Here is a 27886-nt window from a genome sequence, read left to right as displayed (position 1 = left end):
GAGAGAGAAACATCAATGTGAGAGGGACACATCGATTGGTCGCCTCCTGCATGACCCCGACCAGGGCCAGTGACCGAACCAAAACCGAGGCACGTGCCCTTGACCAGAATCGAACCTGCAACTCTTTGGTCCGCGGGCCCATGCTCTAACTGCTGAGCCACACCAGCCAGGGCTGGAAAGGGGTCTCCCGGAGGTTCCTGCAAGCTCAGAGGAGTGGGGGTGGGGGACTGGGGACAACGGGCGGGTGAGTGGAGGGAGGGAGGCCAGGTGCCCAGGTGCGGTGCCAGGGCTGGGGCTGAGCCAGGCTCAGGGAAGGAAGGGCGCTGAGTCTAGGAGGAGAGCTGGGTGGGGTGGGCAGGGCCAGCCCACGGAAGCAGGCGACATGAGCCAGGCCTGCTCACTGGTGGACGATGGGCCTGACCCAGCCCCCTGGGTCCGGTTCCCCTCTGCCTAGGAAATCCACCTGCCGCAGCCTCCTCCCCGGGCCTGCGTGGGGGTCCGAGTTCACTCGGGGTGCACATGGCACATCCTGGGAGCCTGGACACAGAGGTTGATGAATGGACCTGAGGCACCCCTCTCCGCATGCAGGCCCATGGTTGTCTCTAGGCCTCAGAACATTCTGGAAACACTGCACCCACCTTCCCTCAGCAGCCCTTTCAAACCCCTCTGCTCCCCATGCCACCCCACGTTCTGTGGGGTCAGAGGCCAGCCGTGGAGGAGCCCAGCTGCCCTGAGTGGAACCACACTCCCACACTCACCCGCCCAGGGCCCAGGGGCCCCCAGTGCCGGGGAGGGGGCTTCCCATGTGTCTTCTTTGGTCTGAGGTACAATCATCTGATGTGGCCACTTCCTTCGAGTGAGTCTCATGCTCCCCGCCCTGTTCCCAGAGAGCCCAGGGCCCAGCCCCGCTGATAGAAAGCCCCGACACGGGGGCTCCAGTCCAGTTGTCCCAGCCGAGCAAGAGACTTAGAAAAGTTGGGGGCGGCTGGCACTTGCTTTGTGCCTGGGGGGGGGGTGTAGCTTCGGCGAAGGGCTGTGACCAGTGCTGCCAGCTCCCCGGGGTCCCCTCCAGTGACCCTCCCACCCGTGCTGAGCCTTCCAAGTGGGTGTCTTGGGGACCAGCCCGAGAACCTCCAGTGCCCTGGAGCCGGGCAGGGTCTCCCCCGCAGGCCCGAGTAGCGGTCACAGGGCAGGAGGGCAGGTGTGGGATTCCGGGCAGCTTCCACCCTGTGATGCCTATGCTGGCCATTGGCACCAACTACTTGCGGAATCAAGACGCGAGTTCATTTCGACTGTGTCCAGCTGTCCTCGGACGCGCAGGCTGGGGTCCTCCCCAGTGAGATCACCCCTCAGTGTGCACCCCCAGGCGCTCGCCCTGATCCTTCACTTCCTGCGTGGCCTGAGGTCGAGAAGGCTCCATAAGCTGGGGGGACCCGGGGCATGTGCCTGCCCAGAGCAAGCTGGGGGTGAGGGAGGGCCAACGTGCCCCTATTCTGACCCCCAGGACCCGAGACCGCCCAGCCCTCACGGGTCCCCGGCCCGAGAGAGCCAGCACCCACCACGCGAGCCCTCAGGTGGCACTTCTGGGGAGCAGGCTCCGCCTATCTGAGGAGCCAGGCCGGACCTGTCTGGGCACCCGAGAAGCGGCCAGGCCTTGCCTTGGCGGGCAGCCAGGCGCGTGTCCCTGAGCCCTTGGAGAATGGAGGGCGGGAGACCTGGGCTGGGTGGCCTGTCCCTAGTCCTTCTGGGACATGGTAGGCAGGCTCCTGGCCAGCGCCTTGTCCACCGCGCTCGGCTGGTGGGGCTGGCCCTGTGCCGCTGGCCCTGGGCCCATCGCAGAGCCAGACCCCAGGCCGGGCCTCAGCACAGCAGACTCGGAGTGGCCAGGTGAGCCGGTCAGACCACCGCCAGCAGGAGTCTGGGGTGACGGAGCCGACAGTAAAATGGGATGAATGGGGGAGAGGGGGCGGCAGGGATGACTCAGCTGGCCTGCCTTTATTGGGCGCCTACTGAGTTCCCAGCCTCACGGGGCTCTGGCAGTATGGGGGAGACCACATGAGCGGAAGGCGAGGCCCGCCCTTGGGGGATCGTAATCTTGTTGGTGAGACTGAGGGAGAAGCCATGTGACAACCTCACATGCTGTGCTTCACCCGACCCCTGTCCTGCTCCCCCCACAGCTGCATGAGCCTGTGAGACAGCTGTCCCTGCTCCAGTGTGTGGACGCCCTGAGGGCTGGAGCTGACTCACCCTCTGTGTGCCTGGGCACCCAGAAGTTAACAAGTGGTGAGTGGGTGACCAGAGAGAGGAATGAATGCATGGGCGGTTGGGTGGATGGATGGATGGCTCAGTGGACGGGTAGAAGAACGGACAAATGGATGGATGGACAAACAGATGGATGAGTAGATGGATGATGGATGGATGGATGGATGGATGAGTGGATGGATGATGGATGGATGGATGGATGATGGATGGATGGATGGATGATGGATGGGTGGATGGATGGATGGATGAGTAGATGGATGATGGATGGATGGATGGAAGGATGAGTAGATGGATGATGGATGGATGGATGGATGAGTAGATGGATGATGGATGGATGGATGGATGGAAGGATGAGTAGATGGATGATGGATGGATGGATGGATGGAAGAATGAGTAGATGGATGATGGATGGATGGACGGATGAGTAGATGGATGAGGGATGGATGGATGGATGGACGGATGAGTAGATGGATGATGGATGGATGGATGGATGAGTAGATGGATGATGGATGGATGGATGGATGGATGGGTGGATGGATGGATGGATGGATGAGTAGATGGATGATGGATGGATGGGTGGATGGATGGATGGATGGGTGGATGGATGAGTAGATGGATGATGGATGGATGGATGGATGGATGGGTGGATGGATGATGGATGGATGAGTAGATGGATGATGGATGGATGGATGGATGGATGGGTGGATGGATGGATGGAAGAATGAGTAGATGGATGGATGGATGGATGGATGGATGGATGGGTGGATGGATGGATGGATGGATGGATGGATGGATGGAAGAATGAGTAGATGGATGATGGATGGATGGATGGATGGATGAGTAGATGGATGATGGATGGATGGATGGATGGATGGAAGGATGAGTAGATGGATGATGGATGGATGGATGGATGGACGGATGAGTAGATGGATGATGATGGATGGATGGATGGATGAGTAGATGAATGATGGATGGATGGATGGATGAGTAGATGGATGATGGATGGATGGATGGATGGATGGATGGATGGATGGATGGATGGATGGATGGGTGGATGGGTGGATGGATGAGTAGATGGATGATGGATGGATGGATGGATGGATGGGTGGATGGATGATGGATGGATGAGTAGATGGATGATGGATGGATGGATGGATGGATGATGGATGGATGGATGGATGATGGATGGGTGGATGGATGGATGGATGAGTAGATGGATGATGGATGGATGGATGGATGGATGGGTGGATGGATGGATGGATGGATGAGTAGATGGATGATGGATGGATGGATGGATGGGTGGATGGATGGATGGATGGATGAGTAGATGGATGATGGATGGATGGATGGATGGAAGAATGAGTAGATGGATGATGGATGGATGGATGGATGGATGAGTAGATGGATGATGGATGGATGGATGGATGGATGGAAGGATGAGTAGATGGATGATGGATGGATGGATGGATGGACGGATGAGTAGATGGATGATGGATGGATGGATGGATGGATGAGTAGATGAATGATGGATGGATGGATGGATGAGTAGATGGATGATGGATGGATGGAAGGATGGATGGATGGATGAGTGGATGGATGGATGGATGGATGGATGGATGATGGATTGTGACTGGTGGGCAGAGGCATGGATGGGCGTTTAGATGGATAAGGGTGGGTAGGTGAGTGGATGGATGGTGGGCAGATGGACCACCTTTCTCCCAGTGATTTGCACAAATGTTACCTCCCCAATAAATGGGTTGACCAACTCATTTAAAAATAAAATCCCCCAACTACTGGTTCTCCCCTGCTTTATTTTTCTCCACACCATTTGCATAATTTCTTTCTTTCTTTTCTTACTTCTTATTTATTTCTCGTCCGTTGTCCGTCTTGCCTGGCGCCCAGCATGCTGTTGGCGCGTGGAAGTCACTCACAAATCTGTTCAGTGACGATGAGCCGTGTGAGGGGTGGCTGAGAAAGTGGGTGGTGGACAACGGGGCCTGACAGAGCGGGGCAGGGTCCTCAGGTGCCTGGAGTGTAATGAACCTAAACACCTCTTTTCCTCTGTGGTCCCCAGAAAAGGAGAATTGGCTTCTCAGCCTCCACAGGGGCCAAGAGGAAGGGGACAAAGGGGCAGCTGAGGACCGGTGGGTCCCCCTGGCTAATGCCACATCGGGAGCTCCCCTGGAACCTGCAGGGCAAGAGCCTGTGTCCACACAGACACAGACACACAGACACATAGACACACAGACCACACAGACATATAGACACACAGACACACACACAGACACATAGACACACACAGACACACATAGACGCACAGACACACTGACACACATAGACACACAGACCACACAGACATATAGACACACAGACACACAGACACACACAGACACATAGACACACAGACACACACAAGACACAGACACACACATACACACAGACACACACATACACACAGACACACAAGACAGACACACACATAGATACACAAACACACAAACACATACAGACACACACACACACATACCACTGGCCCTCGCCCGGATTCTCACTGGAAGCCGGGGGCACCAGGGGCACTCGGGTCCAGCGACTGGGCCGGTCCTAGGTGCCCTCCTGCACAGGCCCAGGAGGTGGCGGTGCCCTGGACCCGCAGCTGCTCAGGGAGCCGCCGGGGCTGCCCACCCAGCTCTCCGGGCTGGCACCCTCTCCAGTGGCCAGAGCGCACGTCCGAGGAAGGGGGCACACCTTTATTTACAGTCCTGCCGTGTGACCGCCAAGCACCCTCAGGCCTCCTTCCTGGAGCCCCAGAAAGCTCTGGGGACAGAGTGGCTGGGGGAGGGAGAGGGCAAGCTTCAGCTCCATCCGGCCTCCGGCCTCTCGGCCTCTGTCCCCACACCTGTGCAGAGTGGTGCCCCTCCAGGGTGACGGAAGGACCGGCACGCGGGAGGGGGGTGGCCAACTGTAGGCCAGCCAGATGGGACTCGGGCCAGAGGCCTGGCTGCCACCCTTTGGCCCTTCCCAGTCTCTGCTCTGGGGTCAGAGGTCACAGACTAGGAGACACCCTCTGGATGCAGGATCCAGGGCTTATAAGACCCTGATGGCCCCTTTCAGGAGAGGACACTGGCCATGCTGTGGGGACCCACAAGGCACAGCTGCTAAATGGTGGGACCCCTTGCGGGAAGGAGGGGCTGCTGGGTCCCCTGAGCCCTGTGGGTGAGGCCACAGAAGACCTGAGAGTGTGGGGGTCAGCAAGGGCTTGTCCACCGCACTGCGACAGGGACGGGTTACTCAGCATGGGTGTCCCTTACGCGGAGTGCCCACTGGGCTTTCGGCCTCCCGGAGGATGCTGGGTCGGCCCGGAGTCCACAAGCGGTGGCCCATCCTGCAGAGCCTCCGGCGTGGCTGGCAGAGGCCCCTCCGGGCTCATGGCCGCGTCCTAGGAGACAAAGCAGCAGCGGCGTCAGAGGGCTGGCGTCTCCCTGCAAGTCAGACCCCACATGGGCCCCCCACATGCACCGGGAGACTGGCCTCAGCCCTCCCCCTCCCTGCAGGCCGGGGCCAGTGGCAGACCGGTGGGTGGCCGTGGCCGGCGGGTCTGTGTCCCGGAGCAGAGGCTGGGGGCTGGGCCCGAGCTCTGCGGGCAGGCTTCTCCCTCTCCCTCAGAGGAAGCATCGCCTGAACTTGGCCCGTCCTGTGCGGCGCTGGCCCTGGGGCCAACTGTAGCAAAGGGGACAGAAGGGGCCAAAGGTACAGCCCGGAGCACGGGCCAGCTGGGTCAGTGAGCACAGGTGGTCCCCGGGCACCTCCCACCCTGGGCTGTGGAGCCCCAGCCAAGCTGAGCCCGGCCCCTCCCTGCCCTGCCCACCAGGCACCACAGCCCACGGTCCCAGGGACTTGTGGGGACCCCCTCTGCCCGCGGCAGCTCAGGCAGACACCCAGCACACACTTGCTCACTCCTGCACCCCCTCCTCCAGCAGCTGGTCTGGGCCCAGGCAGCCGCTCCCAGCGGGAAGCCGAGGGCCGTGAGCGGATGCAAGGGGACTTCCGAGGGTCCGGCTCCCTGGGGAGTAACGCCAGCGGCGGGGAAGGAGACCCAGGGCAGCCCGGCGCTGGCGTGCCCGGGGTCAGGGCAGCGGAGGGGAAGGCTCTGAGGCTGGACGGGGAAGGAGGTGGGAAGGGCAGAGGTAGGGCAGGGCTGCAGGCTGGTGATTCCGTGTTTTCCTTGGGGCAATAGGGAGCCATGGAGGGTTGTAGGCAGAGGAGGAGCACAGCCTGGTCCTGGGCTGGGGGCGGAGGCTCAGAGGTAGAGGGGCAGGGCTGGAAGAGGAAGTGTGCACCCGCCCCTCAGTCTCCGAGGGTCTGGGACACCCCTCACTCTCCACATACCCCGACACTGGCAGGACCCACAGGCCAGCGGGGTGGGGCACTCAGGCCTTGCCAGGGTCCCCAAGCTCAGCCTCTTGCTTTCAGAACCTGGCCCATCAGCTTGTGGGGCCCCTGCCCCAAAGTCCCATTTCACCGGACTCCGCTGTTTCCTGAGGGACCTCCGGCAGCCCTGCTCCTCCCCGGGTGGCTCCAGGTGAGGCCACAGCGCGTGCGTAACCCTCAGGTGGCTGCTGTGGGGTGACCTGAGTCCTGGTCCAGAGCAGAGGTGGCAGGCAGGGCCGCCGCCTGGGCCTCCGCCGACGGTCCTGGGGCGCCCTCTGGTGGCTGACAGGCCAGACTGGCGAGGACGGGAGTTGTAGCGGGCAGGGCCTGGACTCTGTCCCCACCACCGCTACCGGAACTGGGGGGACAAAGGGGCTCTGGGAGGGGGCCCTGGGGAGCTCTCTGGGGAAGGGGCACACGCAAGTATTTTGCAGGTTCTGGTTTGTTATGTGTTACCCACAAGCTCCCCAAGGCCGGGCCCCCATTTTTCAGAGAAACTGAGGCGCAGAGCGGTTCAGGAGTCTCAAGCGTACGCAGGAGGTGAGCCGGGACTGTGAGACTCCAGAGGGCTCACTCTCTTGGCATCCGTCCTGCCCCAGGTGAAGGGACAGCACCCAGGTGGTGCCCACAGTGACTGACAGTGACCACCTCCCTAGAAGGACAACACCCCCCGGGACTGACGCCCTGGGGCTTCGCAGGACCCCAGGAGGGGGAAGGGCCACCTCTGCCACGGGACCCCCATGGGCCGCTGGGCCGCACGCCCTGGAGTCGGCTGGTCCCACTGGTTGGAGGGGTAAACTGAGGCTGGGCGGGAAACTGAGACATGTCAGGGAGACACAGTCTGGGCTTAGCTCCGGGCCAGCGGCCATCCCCAGGTGTAGCCCACAGGGAGTCCTGGCAAATAAGGTGGCCCAGCAGCCACCCCACCTGGGGTCACCTCCCTGGCTTTGGCCAGGGCAGGCCTGTAGGCCAGGCTATGCTGAGGTGCCCCCCCACCCCGCACCCCATAGCCCAGGTGCCAGTGTGCTGGGCGGGGAGGAGGAGGAGCCAGCCGCTGGCTGCGGGAACTCTGCTCGACGGCAGCCTCCATCCTGCCCTTGGCCAGCAGCATGTCAGCGCGCCAGGAAGACGGCAGGCAGGTAGGTGCCCCCGCCATCGGCTCCCAGGTGGGGAGGAGTGGGGTGCCCTCCTCCTGGGCAGGAAGGACAGGTGGGATGGGAGGGGGAACAGCTCTGTTACCCTGGGTCAGATGTGCAGCAGCCAGGAGAGGCTGTGGGGCTCAGAGCCTGGGGCGTGGGGCTCAGAGCCTGGGGCGTGGGGCTCAGAGCCTGGGGCGTGGGGTTCAGAGCCTGGGGTGTGGGGTTCAGAGCCTGAGGGCGTGGGGTTCAGAGCCTGGGGTGTGGGGTTCAGAGCCTGGAGCATGGGGTTCAGAGCCTGGGGCGTGGGGCTCAGAGCCTGGGGCGTGGGGCTCAGAGCCTGGGGTGTGGGGTTCAGAGCCTGGGGGCGTGGGGCTCAGAGCCTGAGGGCGTGGGGCTCAGAGCCTGGGGCGGCCCCTGAGTTCCTGCTGGTTAGAAGGGCCATGGTGCTGACCACTGGCCTGCTGAGCGTGGGCCGGTGGGCCAGGGCCTCCTTGTCACGGCCCCTTCCTGCATCTCATGGAGGGGACACGGGGCCCAGAGAGTCGGAGGGGATGGAGGGTTGCACTGATGGGCTCTGCCCACACTGAGCTTTCTCCCTGATGGCCTTCGATGACGGGGGCCATCTCCCCGCCCCCAGAGCACCTCCGGGCTGGGGCTGAGCTCTGTCTTCCTCTCAGGATTGCAGGAGGGTTCCAGCCAGGGGCATGCAGGACCCCAGCTGCCCCACCCCCTCCAGGAACAAGGGGGACAGTGAAACTCGGACACCTGCTCATGCAAATCCCACTCATTTACATCCCTGCCCGCTCGGTGGCCCCATTTGCCTGGCGTCTGCGGTGCCCCACTGACCCCTCACCCAGGACACAGAGGGCACGGCCCAGGCCCGTGGCGTGTGGGGTGAGGGCTGGTGGCCCGGAAGGACCAGCTGCCCCGTCGGTGAGGAGAGACTGGAGCCCCAGGACCCCTGGCAGGGGCTGCCCCCACCTCCTCTCTGCACCAGCCTGAGGCCCGGGCATGAGCACCAGTCCAGGCCCCGAACCCCCAACCCACACACATCCTGGAAGGGGGTGCAGAGAGATGTGAACCCCCCTGCTTGGGACTCAGGTCCAGATGTGGACAGAAGTGGCCCTCCTGGTGGCCTGGCAGGACAGGGCCCGAGTGGGACGAGGGCGGCCCCTGCACGCCTCACTCTGCCAGGGTGGCACGCTCCCCACCTCGCCACCTGTATCCTGGGGTGAGGCCTGCCCCCAAATGCACGTCTACCCACGGCCTCGGGATGCGGCCCTGTTTAGAAACAGGGCCTTTGTCTATGTGCTCAGTTCAGATGAGGGCAGAGCAGGGTGGGCCCTGCTTCAGTGCCGGTGTCCCTGTCCCAAGGGGGAGATTTGGCAGAGAGACACACGGGGAGGCCACATGAAGACGGAGGCAGAGACTGGAGGGACGTGGCCACAAGCCCAGGGACGAAGGCCTGGAGCCCGGGCAGCTGGGGACCGGCAGGAAGGACCCTCCTCTGGAGCCTCAGGGTGGGGGGTGGTGGCCTGGGGACACCTGGGTGCCCAGTGTGGGACTGTGTTATAGCTGCCCCGGGACACGCCCACACGGCTCCTGTCGTGTCCCCCCACACACGCAGGCCCCATCTGCAGACGCCAGCGGTGTAGAAACAGTGACTGTATTCAAATCTGCTGCCCTGCAGCCCCGGCACCAAGTGCCTGCGCTGGAAGGGAGCTGAGGCCCGTGTGTCCAGCCCAGCGCAGGGCCCAAGTCCGCCAGTGCCTCAGCGGCCCCCTGGGGGTAACTGCGTGTGCCCTGGGGCAGCCACAGCAGATGGCCACAGACTGGGCACAACAGGGGTGGGCTCTTCCAGTTCTGTGGCCAGACGTCCCACAGCGGGTGTCACGGGGCCGCGCTCCCTCGGGAAGGCTCCTTCCCACCTTGGCTGGCTTCGGGGACCCTGGCCTCCTTGGCTTGTGGCTGAGCCCCTCCACGGCCACATGCTTCTTATTAAGGCCACCGGCCCCTGGATGAAGACCTGCCCCGGCCGCTTCCTCCTGCAAAGAGCTGATTTCCACAAGGCCCCACCACAGGTTCCAGGACTTAGGACCTAGACACACCTTCCTGGGGGGACTGTGACAATGCAAGTCATTGTCCTGCCTGCGGGCACCCTCTCTCCTGCCTCCGTCCCCTCGCGTATACAGGGGACGGGCCTAAGACCAGGGCCACCAGCGGGAAGGGGACCCATTCTGCGCTCACAGGGCCATCCTGCCGGGCTCTGCCCAGGCCGCCTCCAGGGACAGAGGGCTGGGCGCACGACGGAGAAGCAGGGAGCGGCTCAGCGGGGGGGGCTGCCAACACCGCTGGCCGGCTGGGCTGGCATGGAGCAGTGGACTGAGCTTCACGGGGCCTCGAGGGGCTGGGCCTGAGGTTCTCCCTGTCCCGGGCCCCACCAGGGCACCTTTGCTCCTCAAGTGGGTGCTGGTTTCTGGGAGGGGGTGCAGAGGTAGATGCACTCCATGGAGTTTGCAGAGGAAGCCATTCGAGAGAGATGGTGCATGGTGGACGAGGTGGCCGTGGAGGCCCGTGGCGGCCGTGGAGGCCCGTGGCGGCCGTGGTGGCCATAGAGGCCATAGAGGCCGTGGAGGCCGTGGTGGCCAGGAGGCCGTGGAGGCCGTGGAGACCGTGGTGGCCAGGAGGCCGTGGAGGCCGTGGAGACCGTGGTGGCCAGGAGGCCGTGGAGGCCGTGGTGGCCAGGAGGCCGTGGAGGCCGTGGCTGGAGGTTGGCGTGTGGGAGACACTGGGCAGCAGGCAGCAGGCCAGCCTCTCTGGGCTGGTGGGCTCCAGCTCCTCGTCACACTGGCCAGTCCTGGCCCCTGGCCTTCCGGGTCTCTGCTGCGTGGAGTGGGGCCAACATGCCAGACCCCGGATCCCTCGGGGCTGCGGGGAGATAACACGGGCACAGCACTGGGCAGGGAGCCTGGGGGCAGGAACTTGGAGGGAAGAGCCCAGGTGGGGGGGGCAGCTAGAGCCTTCCTCCTCGGACCCCCAGGGTCCACCCCTCCTCCACGCCCAGCTCCCCAGGCCCCCCACGGCCTCCCCAGCTCCCTGCCGCCCCAGCCACCCCTCCACCCCCTCACCTTCTCACCTGCCCACCCCTCTCCACCCAGGTCCCTGCAGGGGTGTGGGGTGGGGTGGGTGGGCTGCATGTCCGGAAGTCTGGGGGACTTCTGCTGAGTCTATTGGGGTTTCTAGGACACCCCCCACCAAAGCCTCCTCAGAAGTGGCGACAGGAGTGCTCTGCCCGTGGTGCCCCGCAAGAGGTGAGAAGTGGGATCAGGGGACAGGTGGGGGGCCGGGAAACAGGTGGGGGGCCAGGAGACAGGTGGAGGGGCCAAGAGACAGGTGGGGGGGCCGGGAGACAGGTGGGGGGCCGGGAGACAGGTGGGGGGACAGGAGACAGGTGGGGGGACAGGAGACAGGTGGGGGGGCCAAGAGACAGGTGGGGGGGCCGGGAGACAGGTGGGGGTCCAGGAGACAGGTGGGGGGCCAGGAGACAGGTGGGGGGGCCAAGAGACAGGTGGGGGGGCCAGGAGACAGGGGGGGGGCCGGGAGACAGGTGGAGGGGCCAGGAGACAGGTGGGGGGGCCAGGAGACAGGTGGGGGGCCGGGAGACAGGTGGAGGGGCCGGGAGACAGGTGGGTGGCCGGGAGACAGGTGGGGGGACCAGGGGACAGGTGGGGGGCCAGGAGACAGGTGGAGGGGCCAAGAGACAGGTGGGGGGGCCAGGAGACAGGTGGGGGGCCAGGAGACAGGTGGGGGTCCAGGAGACAGGTGGGGGGCGGGAGACAGGTGGGGGGGCCAGGAGACAGGTGGGGGGCCGGGAGACAGGTGGGGGCCGGGAGACAGGGAGGGCAGGAGACAGGGGGGGGCCAGGAGACAGGTGGGGGCCAGGAGACAGGTGGGGGCCAGGAGACAGGTGGGGGGCCAGGAGACAGGTGGGGGGCCAGGAGACAGGTGGGGGGCCGGGAGACAGGTGGGGGGCCGGGAGACAGGTGGGGGGGGCCAGGAGACAGGTGGGGGGCCGGGAGACAGGTGGGGGGCCGAAGACAGGTGGGGGGCCAGGAGACAGGTGGGGGGCCGGGAGACAGGTGGGGGTCCAGGAGACAGGTGGAGGGGCCGGGAGACAGGTGGGGGGGCCGGGAGACAGGTGGGGGGGCCGGGAGACAGGTGGGGGGCCGGGAGACAGGTGGAGGGGCCGGGAGACAGGTGGAGGGGCCGGGAGACAGGTGGGGGGCCGGGAGACAGGTGGAGGGGCCAGGAGACAGGTGGGGGGGCCAGGAGACAGGTGGAGGGGCCAGGAGACAGGTGGGGGGGCCAGGAGACAGGTGGGGGGCCAGGAGACAGGTGGGGGGCCAGGAGACAGGTGGAGGGGCCGGGAGACAGGTGGGGGGCCGGGAGACAGGTGGGGGGCCGGGAGACAGGTGGAGGGGCCAAGAGACAGGTGGGGGGCCAGGAGACAGGTGGGGGGCCAGGAGACAGGTGGGGGGGCCAGGAGACAGGTGGGGGGCCAGGAGACAGGTGGGGGGCCGGGAGACAAGGGGGTCAGGAGACAGGGGGTGCCGGGAGACAGGTGAGGGGTCAGGAGACAGGTGGGGGTCCGGGAGACAGGTGGGGGAGCCGGGAGACAGGTGGAGGGGCCGGGAGACAGGGGGGTCAGGAGACAGGGGGGTCCGGGAGACAGGGGGTTCAGGAGACAGGGGGTGCCGGGAGACAGGTGGGGGCGGGAGACAGGGTGGGGGCCGGGAGACAGGTGGGGGGGGTCAGGAGAGACAGGGGGGATCAGGAGACAGGTAGAGGGGCCGGAAGACAGGATGGGGGGCCGGGAGGACAGGTGGAGGGGCCGGGAGACAGATGGGGCCGGGAGCAGGTGGGGGCCGGGAGACCAGGTGGAGGGCCGGGAGGGGACAGGTGGGGGCCGGGAGACAGGTGGGGGGGTCAGGAGACAGGGGGGTCAGGAGCCAGGTAAGAGGGCCGGGAGACAGGTGGGGGGGCCGGGAGACAGGTGGGGGGCCGGGAGACAGGTGGGGGGGGTCAGGAGACAGGGGGTGTCAGGAGACAGGTGGAGGGGCCGGGAGACAGGTGGGGGGCCTGGAGACAGGTGGGGGGGTCAGGAGACAGGGGGGGTCAGGAGACAGGTGGGGGGCCGGGAGGGACCCATCCCCACCCGGCCGCAGCGGACGGTCCGGTGACTGAAGTGGGTGCTCCGGGGACAGCGTGGACGGGGACGAGGCGCCCGCAGTGGGCATCAGGCAGGGCCGGCGAGTGGGGAGGGCCCGGGGCAGGCGCCCTCTCGGTGGCCCCACACGGCTGCCAGCACGCTGCTGGGCACGGCGCTCTTCCGGCAAAGGCCCCGTCCCCTGGGAGGGAGGCAGGGTCGCCTCTCACATCCTCTGTCCTTGCAGAGACGTCTTCATGCCAGGTGCAGGGGGCACCTGTCCTGGCAGCCCCAGGGGTGCTGGGCACAGGCGGGGCCCAGGCCTGTGCAGGGGTGAGATCGAATTCGGAGAGTCTGGGAAGAAGCGCAGCAAGGTAAGCCCACCCCCACCCCTGGGCGACAAGCCCCACGCGATCCCAGGTCCCTGGGCCCCATTTCCTCCCCGGAACACTGAGTACCCAGCACCTGCTGCCTCCCCAGGGCTGCTGTCGGGGCTGTTCAGAGCCCCCGTGGGTGGGATTTCAGAGCTGGCAGTGCCCCCTGCACCCCGCCCATGAGGTGTGTCCAGGACCCTCCCTCTCCAGCCCTCGCCTGGCATGGAGGCGGAAGCTAGGCCCGGACTGAGGCCGGGACTGCCCAGGTCACAGGGCAGGTCAGGCTGAAGACCGGCCTCCTGCTGCCTGCCCCATGCCCTCGTGCCCAGTGCCCATCTTGGGATGCCCGTCCGCACCCTGAGGCTGCTGGCCACCCCGTCCTGCAGTTCGTGAAGGTGCCGAGCAGCGTGGCCCCCTCCGTGCTCTTTGACCTCCTGACATCTGAGTGGCACCTGCCGGCCCCCAACCTCGTGGTGTCCCTGGTGGGCATGGAGCAGCCCTTCACCATGAAGTCCTGGCTGCGGGACATCCTGCGCAAGGGGCTGGTGAAGGCAGCTCAGAGCACAGGTGAGGTCCCCCAGGCCCCCACAGCCCCCCGAGTGGAGCGCCCACCCACGGCCACCCTCCCTCTGCCCGGCCTGCAGCGGGAACAGCCCTGGGAAATGGCAGAGGGACCGAGGGTTGCCCCCAGGTCCAGAGCCTCCCCCAGGAGGGTCAGGGCCACCCTGTGGGCAGAAGCCCTCCGCTCATAGGGCCCACGGCCTCCGCGAGACGCCCTGAGGGCAGGGACTGTCAGTGCACAGTCTGGCCGGCCAGTCGTCAGGGTCAGAATCAAACCCCTGGGTTTACGTTCAGGCCCCTGGGTCTGCAGAGAACCCAGTGCACAGCCGCACTGAGCGAAGGAGAGCTGTGTGGAGAAGACCTCCCTGGGCTCTGGCCCCGCCCCGGAGGCTGGACACTGCCCTGTGCACCCGGGTGGTGCCGCCCCGCAGGCAGGAGGGCGCCACGCAGGGCCTGGGGCCGCCAGGCAGTGACCCTGTGCCCGCAGGTGCCTGGATCCTGACCAGTGCTCTCCGCGTGGGCCTCGCCCCGTACGTCGGGCAGGCGGTGCGTGACCACTCACTGGCCAGCACGTCCTCCAAGGCTCGCGTGGTGGCCATCGGCATTGCCTCGCTGGGCCAGGTGCTGCACCGTCGGCTCCTGGATGACGCCCAGGTGAGGGTCCAGCCTGGAGCAAGTGAACCCAGGAACCCGGTCCCCGAGTCTCGCCCACCCCTGGGGGAAGGGAGGCACACCTCGGAGGCCCCCAGCATGGTCTTTCAGACTGACCACACCCCGCCGTCCACGGACTCTCCACGTGCCAGGCCTGCTGTGCAGACCAGACCTTGCCCTCGGGGCTCGGGGGGCTGGGGAGAGCGAGGCAGGTGCCCTGTGAGAGGCAGGGGACCGGGGCCCGGGCAGCTCTGTGCCTGGCACACAGCCAGCAGGTGGCAGCATTGCCCAGGGAAGGGCATGGGCAGGGGTGCAGACCTGGGAGGGGACCTGGGCTCCGAGGACCCAGGCCAGGACAGTGCCCGTGTCGGCCGCTGCAGCACAAGCCTGGGCGGCCCGGGCAGTGGCTTCTGCTCCCACCCCAGGGTGTGTCTAGGGCCAGAAGATGCCCTTTGCCCCTGGTGAGGGGCCTCCTGTAGCTCTGAGTTCGTCCTGGGGGACCCCTGACCAGAAGCCCAGCCCCGAGGGGGTAGGAACAGGCCCGGGCAGCAGGTGTGCCCGGCCTCACAGTGTGCACGGGGTCCAGGAGCACAGCCTCGTCCACTACCCCATGGATGAGAGCTGTGGCCAAGGCCCCCTGTGCTCCCTGGACAACAACCAGTCCCACTTCATCCTGGTGGAGCCGGGCGCCCCCAGGAAGGGCGACGGGCCGACGGAGCTGTGGCTGAGGCTGGAGAAGCACATCTCAGAGCAGAGGACCGGCTACGGGGGTGAGGACGCCCAGGGAGGCCACCCCCAGCTGGGCGGGGAAGGGCATTCCAGGCAGAAGGCACCAAGGGGCATATGGGGGCCTGGGCGGGGGAGCTGCCGCCGGGGTGGTGGGCACAAAGCTGGTGGAGTCATCCTGCTGGGAGTAGCTGCCGCTCCGTGGCCCCTGGGCCTCCCCCGGCCTGAGGCTCTGGCCGGGGTCTCAGGGCTTTGGGAGGAAGCATGAACTGCACATTTCACCGGCCATGAGGAGCACCGCCACCAGGGGGCAGTGCCGCCCAAGGAATGGGAGCCGCTGTGGGCTTTGAGAACTGCGTTTACTAAGAAATACTATTGTGCAACCAATATTTATAAACAAGGTGTCGAGTTGCTTATGTTTATAAACAATAGGAAGTGTTTGCCAAAAGTGTTTACTAATATTTATAAACAAGGTGTCGAGTTGCTTATGTTTATAAACAATACGAAGTGTTTACCGACAGTGTTTACTCTTGAAAGATGAAAACACAACAGCGGTGTTTAAACCATCACCAGTGGGCACCGTCGCTCTGGGCTGCGGAAGCCTGGCTGGGCCACACGCCCTGGCGCCCCTCAGGGGTAGGCAGGAGGCACCCCCGGAGTTAGAGGGGACCCTGGTCAGGGGCCGAAGCTCCTCGCAGCAGACTCGACAGGCCCCATCTCTGGAGGGATGTTGCTCACCCGGCAGGCTCCTCGCTGGCCCGTTTGGAGACACCCAGGCCTCTCCTCGGCCCCTCCCACCAGTGGGTGGACGAAGCCTCCGCTGTCATGGGAACAGCGGCCCAGCGCTTAGTGTGGCCAGTGCAGCCCGGGACGGAATGTTTAACTGCCCTTGAGTTATTTTACGTGTAAAGAACCACAGAATAGAGCCGGGGGTGGGAGGGTGGGTGTCCCTGTCCCCAGGTCGCAGGGCCTCTGAGACACAGACCCCTAGAAAAGGCCCCTTGGCCAGTGTTTGCTCAGAAAACGTGGTAGGTTGAGGATCTGAGGCCTGGATGCTCGGCCTCCGGGGAGGGGGAGGCTCCCCGCTCGCCCCAGCACCTGGGAGGACCTCACCAGTGCCCCCTCCGCAGGCACCAGCAGCATCGAGATACCTGTCCTCTGTCTGCTGGTCAACGGCGACCCCAGCACCCTGGAGGTAGGGGTGGGGGCCCTCCCCACAGGACAGTGAGGGGGAGGGGCCGGGGACACCTGCACCAGGAGCTGATGGGGGGTTGTCTCCCTCCGTGACCTGGGGGCCGGGACGGCACCAGGAACTGACCGGGGGTTCTGTCCCCCCGTACCTCAGAGGGTCTGCAGAGCGGTGGAGCAGGCTGCCCCGTGGCTGATCCTGGCGGGCTCCGGGGGCATCGCTGACGTGCTGGCGGCACTGGTGACCCAGCCGCACCTGCTGGTCCCCCAGGTGACCGAGAAGCAGTTTAAAGAGAAGTTCCCCAGCGAGCATTTCTCCTGGGAGGACATTCTGCACTGGACAGAGCTGGTAGGAGCCCCCGGAGACCCGTTAGGAACGTGACCCCTGCTCCCTGCTTCGGACCCCACTCCTCGGGGAAGCTCTGTGCCCCCTCCCCACCCCCACCCCTCAGCCCCCAAGCTCGCTTCGGCTTCAGGTCCTTGTGGAGCGGGGGTCCCGGGAACAGAGCCCCCCGCCCCCAGTGTGCAGGGCTCCGCGCCAGGCCAGGGGGTGTTGGTGCACAGGGCGGCAGGCTGGTGCTCGGCTGGGGACACTGCCCGGGCCTCCACCCACGCTGGCCCTCCCCTGCCCACGGCCACCTCCTCTGTCCTGGTGTCCCAGCTGCAGAACATCGCCTCCCGCCCGCACCTGCTCACCGTGCACGACTTCGAGCAGGAGGGCTCCGAGGAGCTGGACACTGTCATCCTCAAGGCGCTGGTGAAAGGTGAGGGCCTGGCAGCTCGCCGCCGGAGGCCCGACAGGGCACGGGGCACGGGGCGGGTGGTGTCGAGGGACACTTAGACCTTGACCACTTTTTGGCCCGGAGGGCTTTTTTTTTCCCCTTTATTAATTTTAGAAAGGGAGAAAGGGAGAGGGAGAGGGAGATAGAAACATGGATGAGAGAGAACATCAACTGGCCGCCTCCTGCACGCCCCCCACTGGGGATCAGGCCCACAACCTGGGCCTCTGCCCTGACCGGGAATCGAACCTGCGACACTCCACCACTGAGCCACACCGGCCAGACTCAGAGACCTTTTTATTGGTGATAAGCAACACCTTGGGGCTGACGGTGGCCGCCGGACACGGGCCCAGGCAAGGAGGGGCCACCGCACCCGCCTGGCCCCGTGGGGGTCCCAGGGCATGAGGCCTGGCATTTCTGCCGGGGCTCCCGGCGCTGGCTCGGGGCACGTGTGCATTGTGCTCCTCTCGCTGTTATGCAGAGGGCACGAAGCAGGGCAGAGTTCCCGTAGCCCTGTCCCGCAAAGAGCCCCCTGGGGGGCCCGGGTTCGCCCTCACCCCTGTGACCTCGTCTGCAGCCTGCAAGAACCACAGCCAGAAGGCGCAGGACTACCTGGACGAGCTCAAGCTGGCGGTGGCCTGGGACCGCGTGGACATCGCCAAGAGCGAGATCTTCAACGGCGACGTGGAGTGGAAGGTGCCCTCCCTGCCCTGGGGTCAGCTTTTCCGGCCAGTGGAGGCCAGGGAACTTGTTGAGGGCCTGGGGGCCGGCGGTGTCCTAAGGGCCAGGGTCCCTTCTCTCCCTGGGGCCACCAAGTGGGGGCCGGGGCACCAGGTCACTCACCAGCTCCCCTGCACCGCCCCCACGGGATGGGCTGAGCAACCCTTGGTTATGGGTCGGAGGCTGGAACACCCTCAGCGGCCCGAAGCCCCGCGCTCCGCCCGCCCGCTCACCCGAGGGACAGGCTGTGTGCCCGGGAGCGGGGCTCTGTGCCGAGGTTCTCCACCTGCTCCCCTCACTCTCCCTGTGTCCCTGCCTCTGGCTGGTCCCCGTGGCCGCTCAGTCCTGCGACCTGGAGGAGGTGATGATGGACGCCCTGGTGAGCGACAAGCCGGAGTTCGTACGTCTGTTCGTGGACCACGGTGCAGACGTGGCCGACTTCCTGACCTACGGGCGGCTGCAGCAGCTGTACCAGGCCGTGTCCCCGAAGTCCCTGCTGTTCACGCTGCTGCAGCGGAAGCTGGAGGAGGTGCCGCACACCCGGGGCCCGCCCGCAGGGCCGCCCGCCTTCTCCCTGCACGAGGTGTCCCGGGTGCTCAAGGACTTCCTGCAGGACGCCTGCCGCGGGCTCTACCAGGTGAGGGGCGGCGGGGCGGCGGGGCGGCGGGGCGGGGCCAGACGGCTGACGGCCTGTCCTCCAGGAGAGGGGCCCAGCCAGGCGGCCGGCCGGCCAGAAGTGGCTGCTGGACCTGAGCCGGAGGAGTGAGAACCCGTGGAGGGACCTGTTCCTGTGGGCCGTGCTGCAGCACCGCCACGAGATGGCCACCTACTTCTGGGCCATGGTGAGCGGCCGGGCTGCCACACTCCGCGGGGCGCCCAGGGGGGCAGGGCGGCAGGCCAGCCTCCTCAGACCCCTGCCCTAGGGCCAGGAGGGTGTGGCCACCGCGCTGGCCGCCTGCAAGATCCTGAGGGAAATGTCGCACCTGGAGACGGAGGCCGAGGTGGACCGCGCCACGCGAGAGGCCTCGTACGAGCAGCTGGCCCTGGGTGAGCCTCTGCCTGGCATCGGACCCACCCACGCGGTGCGGGCCCGGGGTGACCGCAGTGGGGGCCTTAGCATCCCAACAGAGGGACAGATGGGCAGTGTCGACGACACAGCCCCATCCCCAGCACGCGCTGGACCTGTGGTAGGGACGGGGCCACTCGGGGTGGCTGAGGTTCCCAAGGTTTGACGGAGACAGAGGGCCCGCGGGCGGCGGGGGGTGCCCTGGCTGGGGGTGGGGGGTGCCCTGGCGGTAGGCGGCCGGAGAGTCCAGGGCGCCTGGTCCGAGCGTGCCCCGGGGGCAGGCCTGTTCTCCGAGTGCTACCGCAACAGCGAGGACCGCGCCTTCGCCCTGCTGGTGCGCCGGAACCGCTCCTGGAGCCGCACCACCTGCCTGCACCTGGCCACCGAGGCCGACACCAAGGCCTTCTTCGCCCACGAAGGGGTGCAGGTGAGCCGCTGGCCCCAGGGCGGGCGGGCAGGGGTGGCCGCTGTTCCGCGTGCCCATGGCCCTCGGGCCTCAGCGGAAGCGCCACTTCCTCGCCCCCCCCCCACGCCTGGCCTCCCCTCTTGCCCACCAGGACGGGGCCCAGGAGGCAGGGCTGGGAGGGGCGAGGCTCCCGCGGGGCCCTGCGGGCCGGCCTAGCACAGGGCTCCGCTCGGGCAGAGGTGAAGGGCGAGGCCGCAGCAGAGCCTTTATTTCAGGCCTTCCTGACCAAGATCTGGTGGGGGGACATGGCGACGGGCACCCCCATCCTGCGGCTGTTGGGCGCCTTCCTGTGCCCCGCCCTCCTGTACACCGGCCTCATCGCCTTCAGGTCTGCGGGCGGCCGTCGGCTCTGGCCGCTGGGGGCTTTCGGTCCAGCATCCCTGAGGGTCCCACTGGGCACACCCCACCTGCAAGCCTTCTCTGTGCACCCCACATCCCTCGTGGTGGGCACCAGGGCGTCCCTCCCATGGGCCCTGAGGGTCCCTGTGCTCGCAGCGAGGGGGCCCCCCTGAAGAAGGGCCTGGAGGACCTGCAGGAGCTGGACAGCCTGGACACCGACAAGAGCCTGCTCGGGGGCCCGGGCGGCCGGTACGGGCCCTGAGGCGGGTGGACAGGGAGCAGGGCCCAGCGGGCACCCGAGGGCTGGGCTTCCCCGCGGCCCTGCACTGCCTCAGGGTGTGGCCTCCTCTGTGCCAGGGCGGAGGAGCCGGCCGAGCCACGGAGGACCCAGGGCGGCCGGGGCCCACGCGCGGCCTTCCTGCTCACACGCTGGCGGAAGTTCTGGGGTGCGCCTGTGACCGTGTTCCTGGGGAACGTGGTCATGTACTTCGCCTTCCTCTTCCTGTTCACCTACGTCCTGTTGGTGGACTTCAGGCCGCCTCCCCAGGGGCCGTCAGGGCCTGAGGTCGCCCTGTACTTCTGGGTCTTCACCCTGGTGCTGGAGGAGATCCGGCAGGTCAGTGGTGAGCCCCGACCCCGGCCCCAGACTGAGCCCCGACCCCGGCCCCAGACTGAGCCCCGACCCCAGCCCACTGAGCCCCGACCCCGGCCCCAGACTGAGCCCCGACCCCGGCCCCAGACTGAGCCCCGACCCCGGATCCAGACTGAGCCCCGACCCCGGATCCAGACTGAGCCCCGATCCCAGCCCACTGAGCCCCGACCCCGGCCCCAGACTGAGCCCCGATCCCAGCCCACTGAGCCCCGACCCCGGCCCCAGACTGAGCCCCGACCCCGGCCCCAGACTGAGCTCTGACCCTGGCCCCAGACTGAGCCCCGACCCTGGCTCCAGACTGAGCCCCGACCCTGGCCCCAGACTGAGCCCCGACCCCAGCCTACTGAGCCCCGACCCCGGATCCAGACTGAGCCCCGGCCCCGGCCCCAGACTGAGCCCCGACCCCAGCCCACTGAGCCCCGACCCCGGATCCAGACTGAGCCCCGACCCCGGCCCCAGACTGAGCTCTGACCCCGGCCCCAGACTGAGCCCCGACCCCGGCCCCAGACTGAGCTCTGACCCTGGCCCCAGACTGAGCCCCGACCCTGGCTCCAGACTGAGCCCCGACCCTGGCCCCAGACTGAGCCCCGACCCCAGCCCACTGAGCCCCGACCCCGGATCCAGACTGAGCCCCGGCCCCGGCCCCAGACTGAGCCCCGACCCCAGCCCACTGAGCCCCGACCCCGGATCCAGACTGAGCCCCGACCCCGGCCCCAGACTGAGCCCCGACCCCAGCCCACTGAGCCCCGGCCCCGGCCCCAGACTGAGCCCCGACCCCTGGCCCCAGACTGAGCCCCGACCCCGGCCCCAGACTGAGCCCCGACCCCGGCCCCAGACTGAGCCCCGACCCCGGCCCCAGACTGAGCCCCGACCCCGGCCCCAGACTGAGCCCCGACCCCGGCCCCAGACTGAGCCCCGACCCCGGATCCAGACTGAGCGCCGACCCCGGATCCAGACTGGAGCCCCGACCCAGCCCAACTGAGCCCCGACCCCCGGCCCCAGACTGAGCCCGGCCCGGCCCCAGCTGAGCCCCGACCCCGGCCCCAGACTGAGCCTGACCTGGCCCAGACTGAGCCCGACCCCTGGCTCCAGACTGAGCCCCGACCCCTGGCCCAGACTGAGCCCCGACCCCAGCCCAACTGAGCCCCGACCCCGGATCCAGACTGAGCCCCGGCCCCGGCCCCAGGACTGAGCCCCGACCCCAGCCCACTGAGCCACGACCCCGGCCCCAGACTGAGCCCCGGCCCGGCCCCAGACTGAGCCCCGACCCCGGCCCCAGACTGAGCCCCGACCCCAGCCCACTGAGCCCCGGCCCCGGCCCCAGACTGAGCCCCGACCCCAGCCCCAGACTGAGCCCCGGCCCCGGATCCAGACTGAGCCCCGACCCCGGATCCAGACTGAGCCCCGGCCCCGGCCCCAGACTGAGCCCCGAGCACCATCCACCCCAGCCGGCCTGGGGGCTGCGCAGCGAGGAGAGCCCACGCCGGTGGCTGTCTGGCCCTCCGGCAGGGCTTCTTCACGGACGAGGACACAAACCTGAGGAAGAAGTTCGCGCTCTACGTGGATGACAACTGGAACAAGTGTGACATGGTGGCCATCTTCCTGTTCATCGTCGGGGTCTCCTGCAGGTCTGCCGCCCGGGGGCGGCCTCAAGTGGGCAGGGCCCACCGGGACGGAGCCCTCGGGGCCTCAGGAATCCCGCCCCCCCACCGTGCTGTCGGGGGCCCTCCCTCTGACAGCAGCGCCGGCCCAGCAGGATGCTGCCCTCGGTGTTCGAGGCTGGACGCACGGTCCTCGCCATGGACTTCATGGTCTTCACCCTCCGCCTCATCCACATCTTCGCCATCCACAAGCAGCTGGGCCCCAAGATCATCGTCGTGGAGCGGATGGTGAGCCCCCCGACCCAGCCCCGACCCCGGGTGGATGGTGACCCCCACTGACCCGGGCCCCCGACCCCGAGCGGATGGTGAGCCCCCCCTGACCCCGCCCCGACCCCAGGTGGATGGTGACCCCCACTAACCCGGGCCCCCGACCCTGAGCGGATGGTGAGCCCCCGACCCAGCCCTGACCCTGGGTGGATGGTAACCCCCACTGACCCGGGCCCCCGACCCCGAGCGGATGGTGAACCCCCCCGACCCAGCCCTGACCCCCGGTGGATGGTGACCTCCACTGACCCGGCCCCGACCCCAGGGTGTGGTGAGCCCCCCACTGATGCAGGCCCCTGACCCCGAGTGGATGATGAGCCCCCCGCTAACCCGGACCCCTGACCCCGGGGGTATGGTGAGCCCCCCGACCCAGGATGATGACCCCCGATGACCCCCAATGACCCGGGGCCCCGACCCCGAGTGGATGGTGAGCCCCACTGACCTGAGCTGTGGATGCTTCTCCCCGCCCACACCCAGATGAAGGATGTCTTCTTCTTCCTCTTCTTCCTGAGCGTGTGGCTCGTGGCCTACGGCGTGGCCACCCAGGCGCTGCTGCACCCCCACGACAGCCGCCTGGAGTGGGTGTTCCGCCGCGTGCTCTACCGGCCCTACCTGCAGATCTTCGGACAGATCCCCCTGGACGAGATCGACGGTCAGCCTCCACGGGGGTGGGGTGCGCCTCGGTGACCCAGCTGTGTGCAGTTTACCGAGGTTCCTTCTGCAAGTCCCTGGGCGTGTGGTCTGGACACCCCAGGTGGCCTGGAGCTGGCCGGCCGAGAGCGGGGAGTCCCTGAGGCCAGCCCTAGACCTCACACTCGCACAGGCCAGGCCGCAGAGCCCCCGGGCTGCCTTGCTCTGGACGGTCTGGGCGGGGGCGGGGGCGGGGATGGACGCTGTTGTAGGGACAGCGGATCCATGCCCATCCACCCTGACCATCGCCTGGAGTCTGGCCCAGGGCTGGCCCCACGTCCCCGGGCCTCTGCCCCCCTGCAGGACCTGCCTGTCACCTACTCCCTGGCCCTGGGTCCGCCTGCTGGACAGGCCTCTGCCGCCAGGCCGTTCCTGATGGCGCCCTAGCTTCTCTGGGGCCACCCAATGTGCCCTCCCTACAGTGGGCTGTGTGGCCTGAGGGCATGGTGTCTCAAGACACCCCTGCACTGGGCAGGGGGCTCGTGGAGACTCCAAGAAGTCCCCACAGTAGGGACCCAGCAGGCGCAGAGCTGCCTGGGGCGACGGGGACACCAGTACAGGCCCCTGGGAGGCCGAGGGGAGAGGGCTGGCCCCCTGCACAGAGGTGAGCCAGCAGCCCGGGACCAGTACAGGCCCCTGGGAGGCCGAGGGGAGAGGGCTGGCCCCCTGCACAGAGGTGAGCCAGCAGCCCGGTACCAGTACAGGCCCCTGGGAGGCCGAGGGGAGAGGGTTGGCCCCCTGCACAGAGGTGAGCCAGCAGCCCGGTACCAGTGTGGGGGCCCAGAGCGCCTGCCCCTTGGGACACTCCTGGGGCGCAGAGCAGGGGTGGAGGGCACAGGCAGTCACAGCACACCGGGCCTGAGACCTGACCTGACCCGCGAGGCTAATGAGGCAGATACTTCGGCAAACATTTGCCAAAGGGCTGACTGATTGGAGTGAGCAGGCGGGCAGGGGGGGCTGCATCCTGGAAACGGCCTCCCGGGGGGGGTCTCGAGGGGCCCATCTCCACGGGCTGTTCTCTCACCCCCTTCCCTCTGTGCCCCCTCGTGTTTCTCCTCCGTGTTTCTCCTCCACAGCTTAGTTTCCAGGCTGTTTGCTAAGCAGACCCCGTCGCACTGGCCATCGGGCCCCCCTGCGGGGGATGGTGCCCTGCCGCACAGGCAGGAGGAGAACGAGGGGGCTCCTCCAGGGCTGGGGTGGGGTGTGGTGTGGGGTCCGCTGGGGAGGGCAGAGGGCGTGCAGACTCCCCGAGGGGGCATGAACTGCTGCTGTGGCCGGGCAGGCAGAGACCTGCAGCGGGGACCCTGTAACCAGGGCTGGGCGAAGGTCCCCACACCCAGAGTGACCTCTTGGGGTTAAACCCTGCCGCTTCCGTGAGCCCCTCAGGCGCCGCAGTCCCCGGCCTCCCTGCGCCAGGCTGGGGGAGCCCTGGGCTGAGCTGAGGGCACGGCTCCTTCTGGGCTCCAGGCCCTGGGGACAATTTAATTTGCAGCCCGGCCTGGTGGCGCCTTGGTGAGTCACGGGAAGCTTGGGGGTCTCATTACCGCAGAACCGCTTTTATCAGACAGATTTACAGCTTCACAGACCCGCCAGCCAGGGCTGCCAGCCCACCTCCCAGGAACCTGGGCAGGGGGAGGGTCAGGAGTCAGCCCTGGGAAGGAGAGGAAGGCGGGGGCGGGGAGGACCCCAGGAGAAAGGAGAGGGATGCCGGCGAGGGGGACACACGGAGACAGGCCCGCCACCACAGGCGTGCACAGTGGCGGGGACACGCAGACTCGGAACAGAGAACTGGTCCCCTGGGCTCAGTCACAGCTCGCTGTGCCCTTTGTCGGGACACCCCAGCACCTGGGGCCTCTCCTGCCCCTCCTGTGCTGAGGGCTGGGCTGGGGTCCAGGGCTGGCTGCTGAGGGGCTGAGCTCTGTTCCTCAGGATGTCCCTGACCAGGGCGGGGCGCTCAGCCTGCTCCCCAGGGGCGCTGTGCTACAGCGTTGGTGTCACGAAAGGCCTGAGGAGCGCCACCCTAGGCCAGCTCTCCTCACTCACCCCAGTGCCTGGAGCAGAGCCTGGCGGAGGTGGGAGGGGCAGCGTTAATCCCCCAGCAAGCAGCCAGCAGCCGCTGGGGCCTCTGTCCCGCCCAATGGCCTGAGCTCTCCTGCAGCCTGGAGAAGGGGCCAGCGCTGACCATCCATCCGCTTTGCCGGGGACTGGGGTGTCCCGTGAGGGGGTGTCCCAGTACTAACACCAGAAAGCCAGGGGAGGGGGCACCCTGCCAGGCCCTCTGCCCTGGGGACCCCGCCCCGGAGGCTGCCCAGCGCCTGCTCTCCCTTCAGGAGCCCGCGTGAACTGCTCTGTGCACCAGCTGCTGCGGGAGGGCTCGCCCGCCTGCCCCAACCTCTACGCCAACTGGCTGGTCATCCTCCTGCTGGTCACCTTCCTGCTGGTCACCAACGTGCTGCTCATGAACCTGCTCATTGCCATGTTCAGGTGCCCTGAGCCCGTCCCCTTGTGGGTGGCCTTGCTGACCGAGCTCCTTGGTCCCAGCCAGCGTTAAGCCTCCAGACGGGGCCGAGTGGGGAGAGGCCTGGGTGCGGAGGGGTCGCCGTCCCCTGGCTCCGTCCGGCGGGCCTGGAGGGCAGGAAGTGGAGGGCAGGCCCCAGGCAGGTGCAGAGGCAGGTGTGGGGTGGGGGCGGCCACCCAGGTCCCTGCTCCGCAGGCACCGCCCCGACCCCCGAGCAGGGCAGGGGTCTTGACGATGCGCCCAGGACAGCAGAGCGGGGGGGACGACCCCAGAGGAGGGCCGAGGGGCGGGAATGGGGCGGGCTCGGTGCGGGCGGGCGGCTCAGGCGGCGGCCCCGCAGCTACACGTTCCAGGTGGTGCAGGGCAACGCCGACACCTTCTGGAAGTTCCAGCGCTGCCACCTCATCGTGGAGTACCAGGAGCGCCCCGCCCTGGCCCCGCCCTTCATCCTGCTCAGCCACCTGAGCCTGGTGCTCAAGAGGGTCTTCCGGAAGGAGGTCCGGCGGAAGCGGGCACAGCTGGGTGAGGCCACGGGGCTGGGAGAGGGCACTCTGGGTGGGCAGGTGGGGGGGGGCCTGGGCCCCCTCCGCAGTCCCTGGGGCAACTGGCACAGGCTGAGCCTGAGGTCCCTGCAGCGGGGTCATGTGTCCTGGCCCCAGGCACAGTGACCTGACCTGACGTGGGGCGGGGTGGGGGCTGCCCTGGGCTCCCTGCCCCCAAGGCCCACCTGGCTGGAGTCAAGCCCAGGCTGCCCGGCCTTCCCAGAGAGAGACCTGCCGGAGCCCCTGGACCAGAAGATGGTCACCTGGGAGGCGGTGCAGAAGGAGAGCTACCTGAGCCAGCTGGAGAAGAGGAAGAGAGACAGCCAGGAGGAGGTTCTGCGGAGGACCGCACACAGGTGCAGGCGGGCTGAGGTCACCTCCGGCCCTCGTCACTGCCCTAAAGCGGAGTGTGGCCCCCACTCAGGGCGAGCTGGGGAAACTGAGGCTGGCTGAGGGGCAAGGACATGGCCGGGTCTCGGGAACCCAGCACCCTGCCTCCTGACCCTGAACAGGGCTCTCCTGGGCCTTGCCTGCCCCACATTTGGGTGACAGGGGCCAATATGTGTGGTGTCCTCCCTGCTCCAGGGCCCCGAGTGGAACCCCACCCTTCCTCCGTCTCTCCAGATGCTCCCCAGAAGGGTGCACCCCAGCCCTCCCTAGGCCCCCAGTCGGCCTGCCCGGGGAGGGGTGGTCCTGCCCCTCCGGAGGGTGCCCAGCTCCCCTGGTGCACACAGGGAGCGCAGAAGCGCTGGGAACTCAGATCTGGGGCAAGGGGGGCGGGCCAGAGCACCCCAGACTCAGGCACCCAGAGGCTTCAGTGACCCCAAAGGGCCTGGAGAAGAGGATGAGGAAGGACAGAAGTCCCTAAATTCAGAGCGTCCTGTGGCCAATGGTCGCCTGCTGTCCCCCTGCTCTGCCACAGGGTGGACATCACAGCCAAGCACCTCGGGGGGCTGAGAGAGCAGGAGAAACGCATCCGGGGCCTGGAGTCACAGGTGGGCTTCAAACCCACCTCCAAACTGTGCACCACCTGGCCTCGGCACCCATCCCTGCCCCACCGTCCCTGAGCCAGGTGCCCTCCCACTCTGCACTCGCTGGAACCGCACCCTCCCGGCCCAGCTGGAGAAGCAGGGGCCCTGGCAGGAGAGGGGGGGCGGCTGGGCAGGCTGCCTGTGCTGTGCCCAGAGCTCTGGGGCTCGGCCTGGGCTCCCCGACGCCTCTCCTCTGGCAGGTCGGCTACTGCACGGTGCTCCTATCCTCCATGGCCAACAGGATGGGCCTGGGCAGCGCCTACCACGGTAAGTGTCAGGCCGTGCTGTCATGTCCCGTCCCGTCCCGTCCCCTCCCAGGGTGGGGCCCTCCCCTGGCCCATAGTCCAGGTGGAGCAGATGCCCCTGACCGAGCCCAGTGACCCAGCCAGTCAGGAGGCTGTGGTCCCTTCAACCCCCAAGGCTCTGCCCAGTCCTTCCCATCTGGCTGCTCGCTGCTAGGCAGCTGCCCCCTCCTGCCTCCCTGGTCCCAGCAGCTGAGCAGCCCCTTCCCCACAGGCTCCTGGGACTCTGGCCTCCGGACCCAGCAGGCTCCTGCTGAGCACAGAAGGGGCCTAGGTGACAGGCAGCACCTGGAGGCTGGCCCGCTGCCGGCGGACATCTGA

The 27886-nt window shown here is 67.1% G+C and overlaps 1 protein-coding gene across 1 annotated transcript; it reads left to right on the top strand.

Moving 5' to 3' along the window:
• The first annotated feature begins 382 nt into the window (after positions 1-382).
• On the top strand, positions 383-27886 carry TRPM5 (transient receptor potential cation channel subfamily M member 5). Its single transcript, XM_036281031.1, is given in 27 exon segments — positions 383-433; positions 2178-2283; positions 4337-4406; positions 13283-13409; positions 13796-13976; positions 14458-14624; positions 15208-15391; positions 16478-16542; positions 16693-16884; positions 17197-17299; positions 17892-18010; positions 18378-18731; positions 18733-18876; positions 18958-19081; positions 19382-19527; positions 19782-19894; positions 20062-20154; positions 20263-20521; positions 22067-22185; positions 22314-22446; positions 22960-23134; positions 25503-25656; positions 26031-26212; positions 26456-26588; positions 27155-27227; positions 27464-27530; positions 27780-27886. Coding segments are annotated over 27 exon segments (3741 nt in total).

Source organism: Molossus molossus, unplaced genomic scaffold (genome assembly GCF_014108415.1).
Source record: "Molossus molossus isolate mMolMol1 unplaced genomic scaffold, mMolMol1.p scaffold_m16_p_31, whole genome shotgun sequence".
Taxonomy (NCBI): Eukaryota; Metazoa; Chordata; class Mammalia; order Chiroptera; family Molossidae; genus Molossus; species Molossus molossus.
This window is presented reverse-complemented; position numbering and strand designations above follow the sequence as displayed.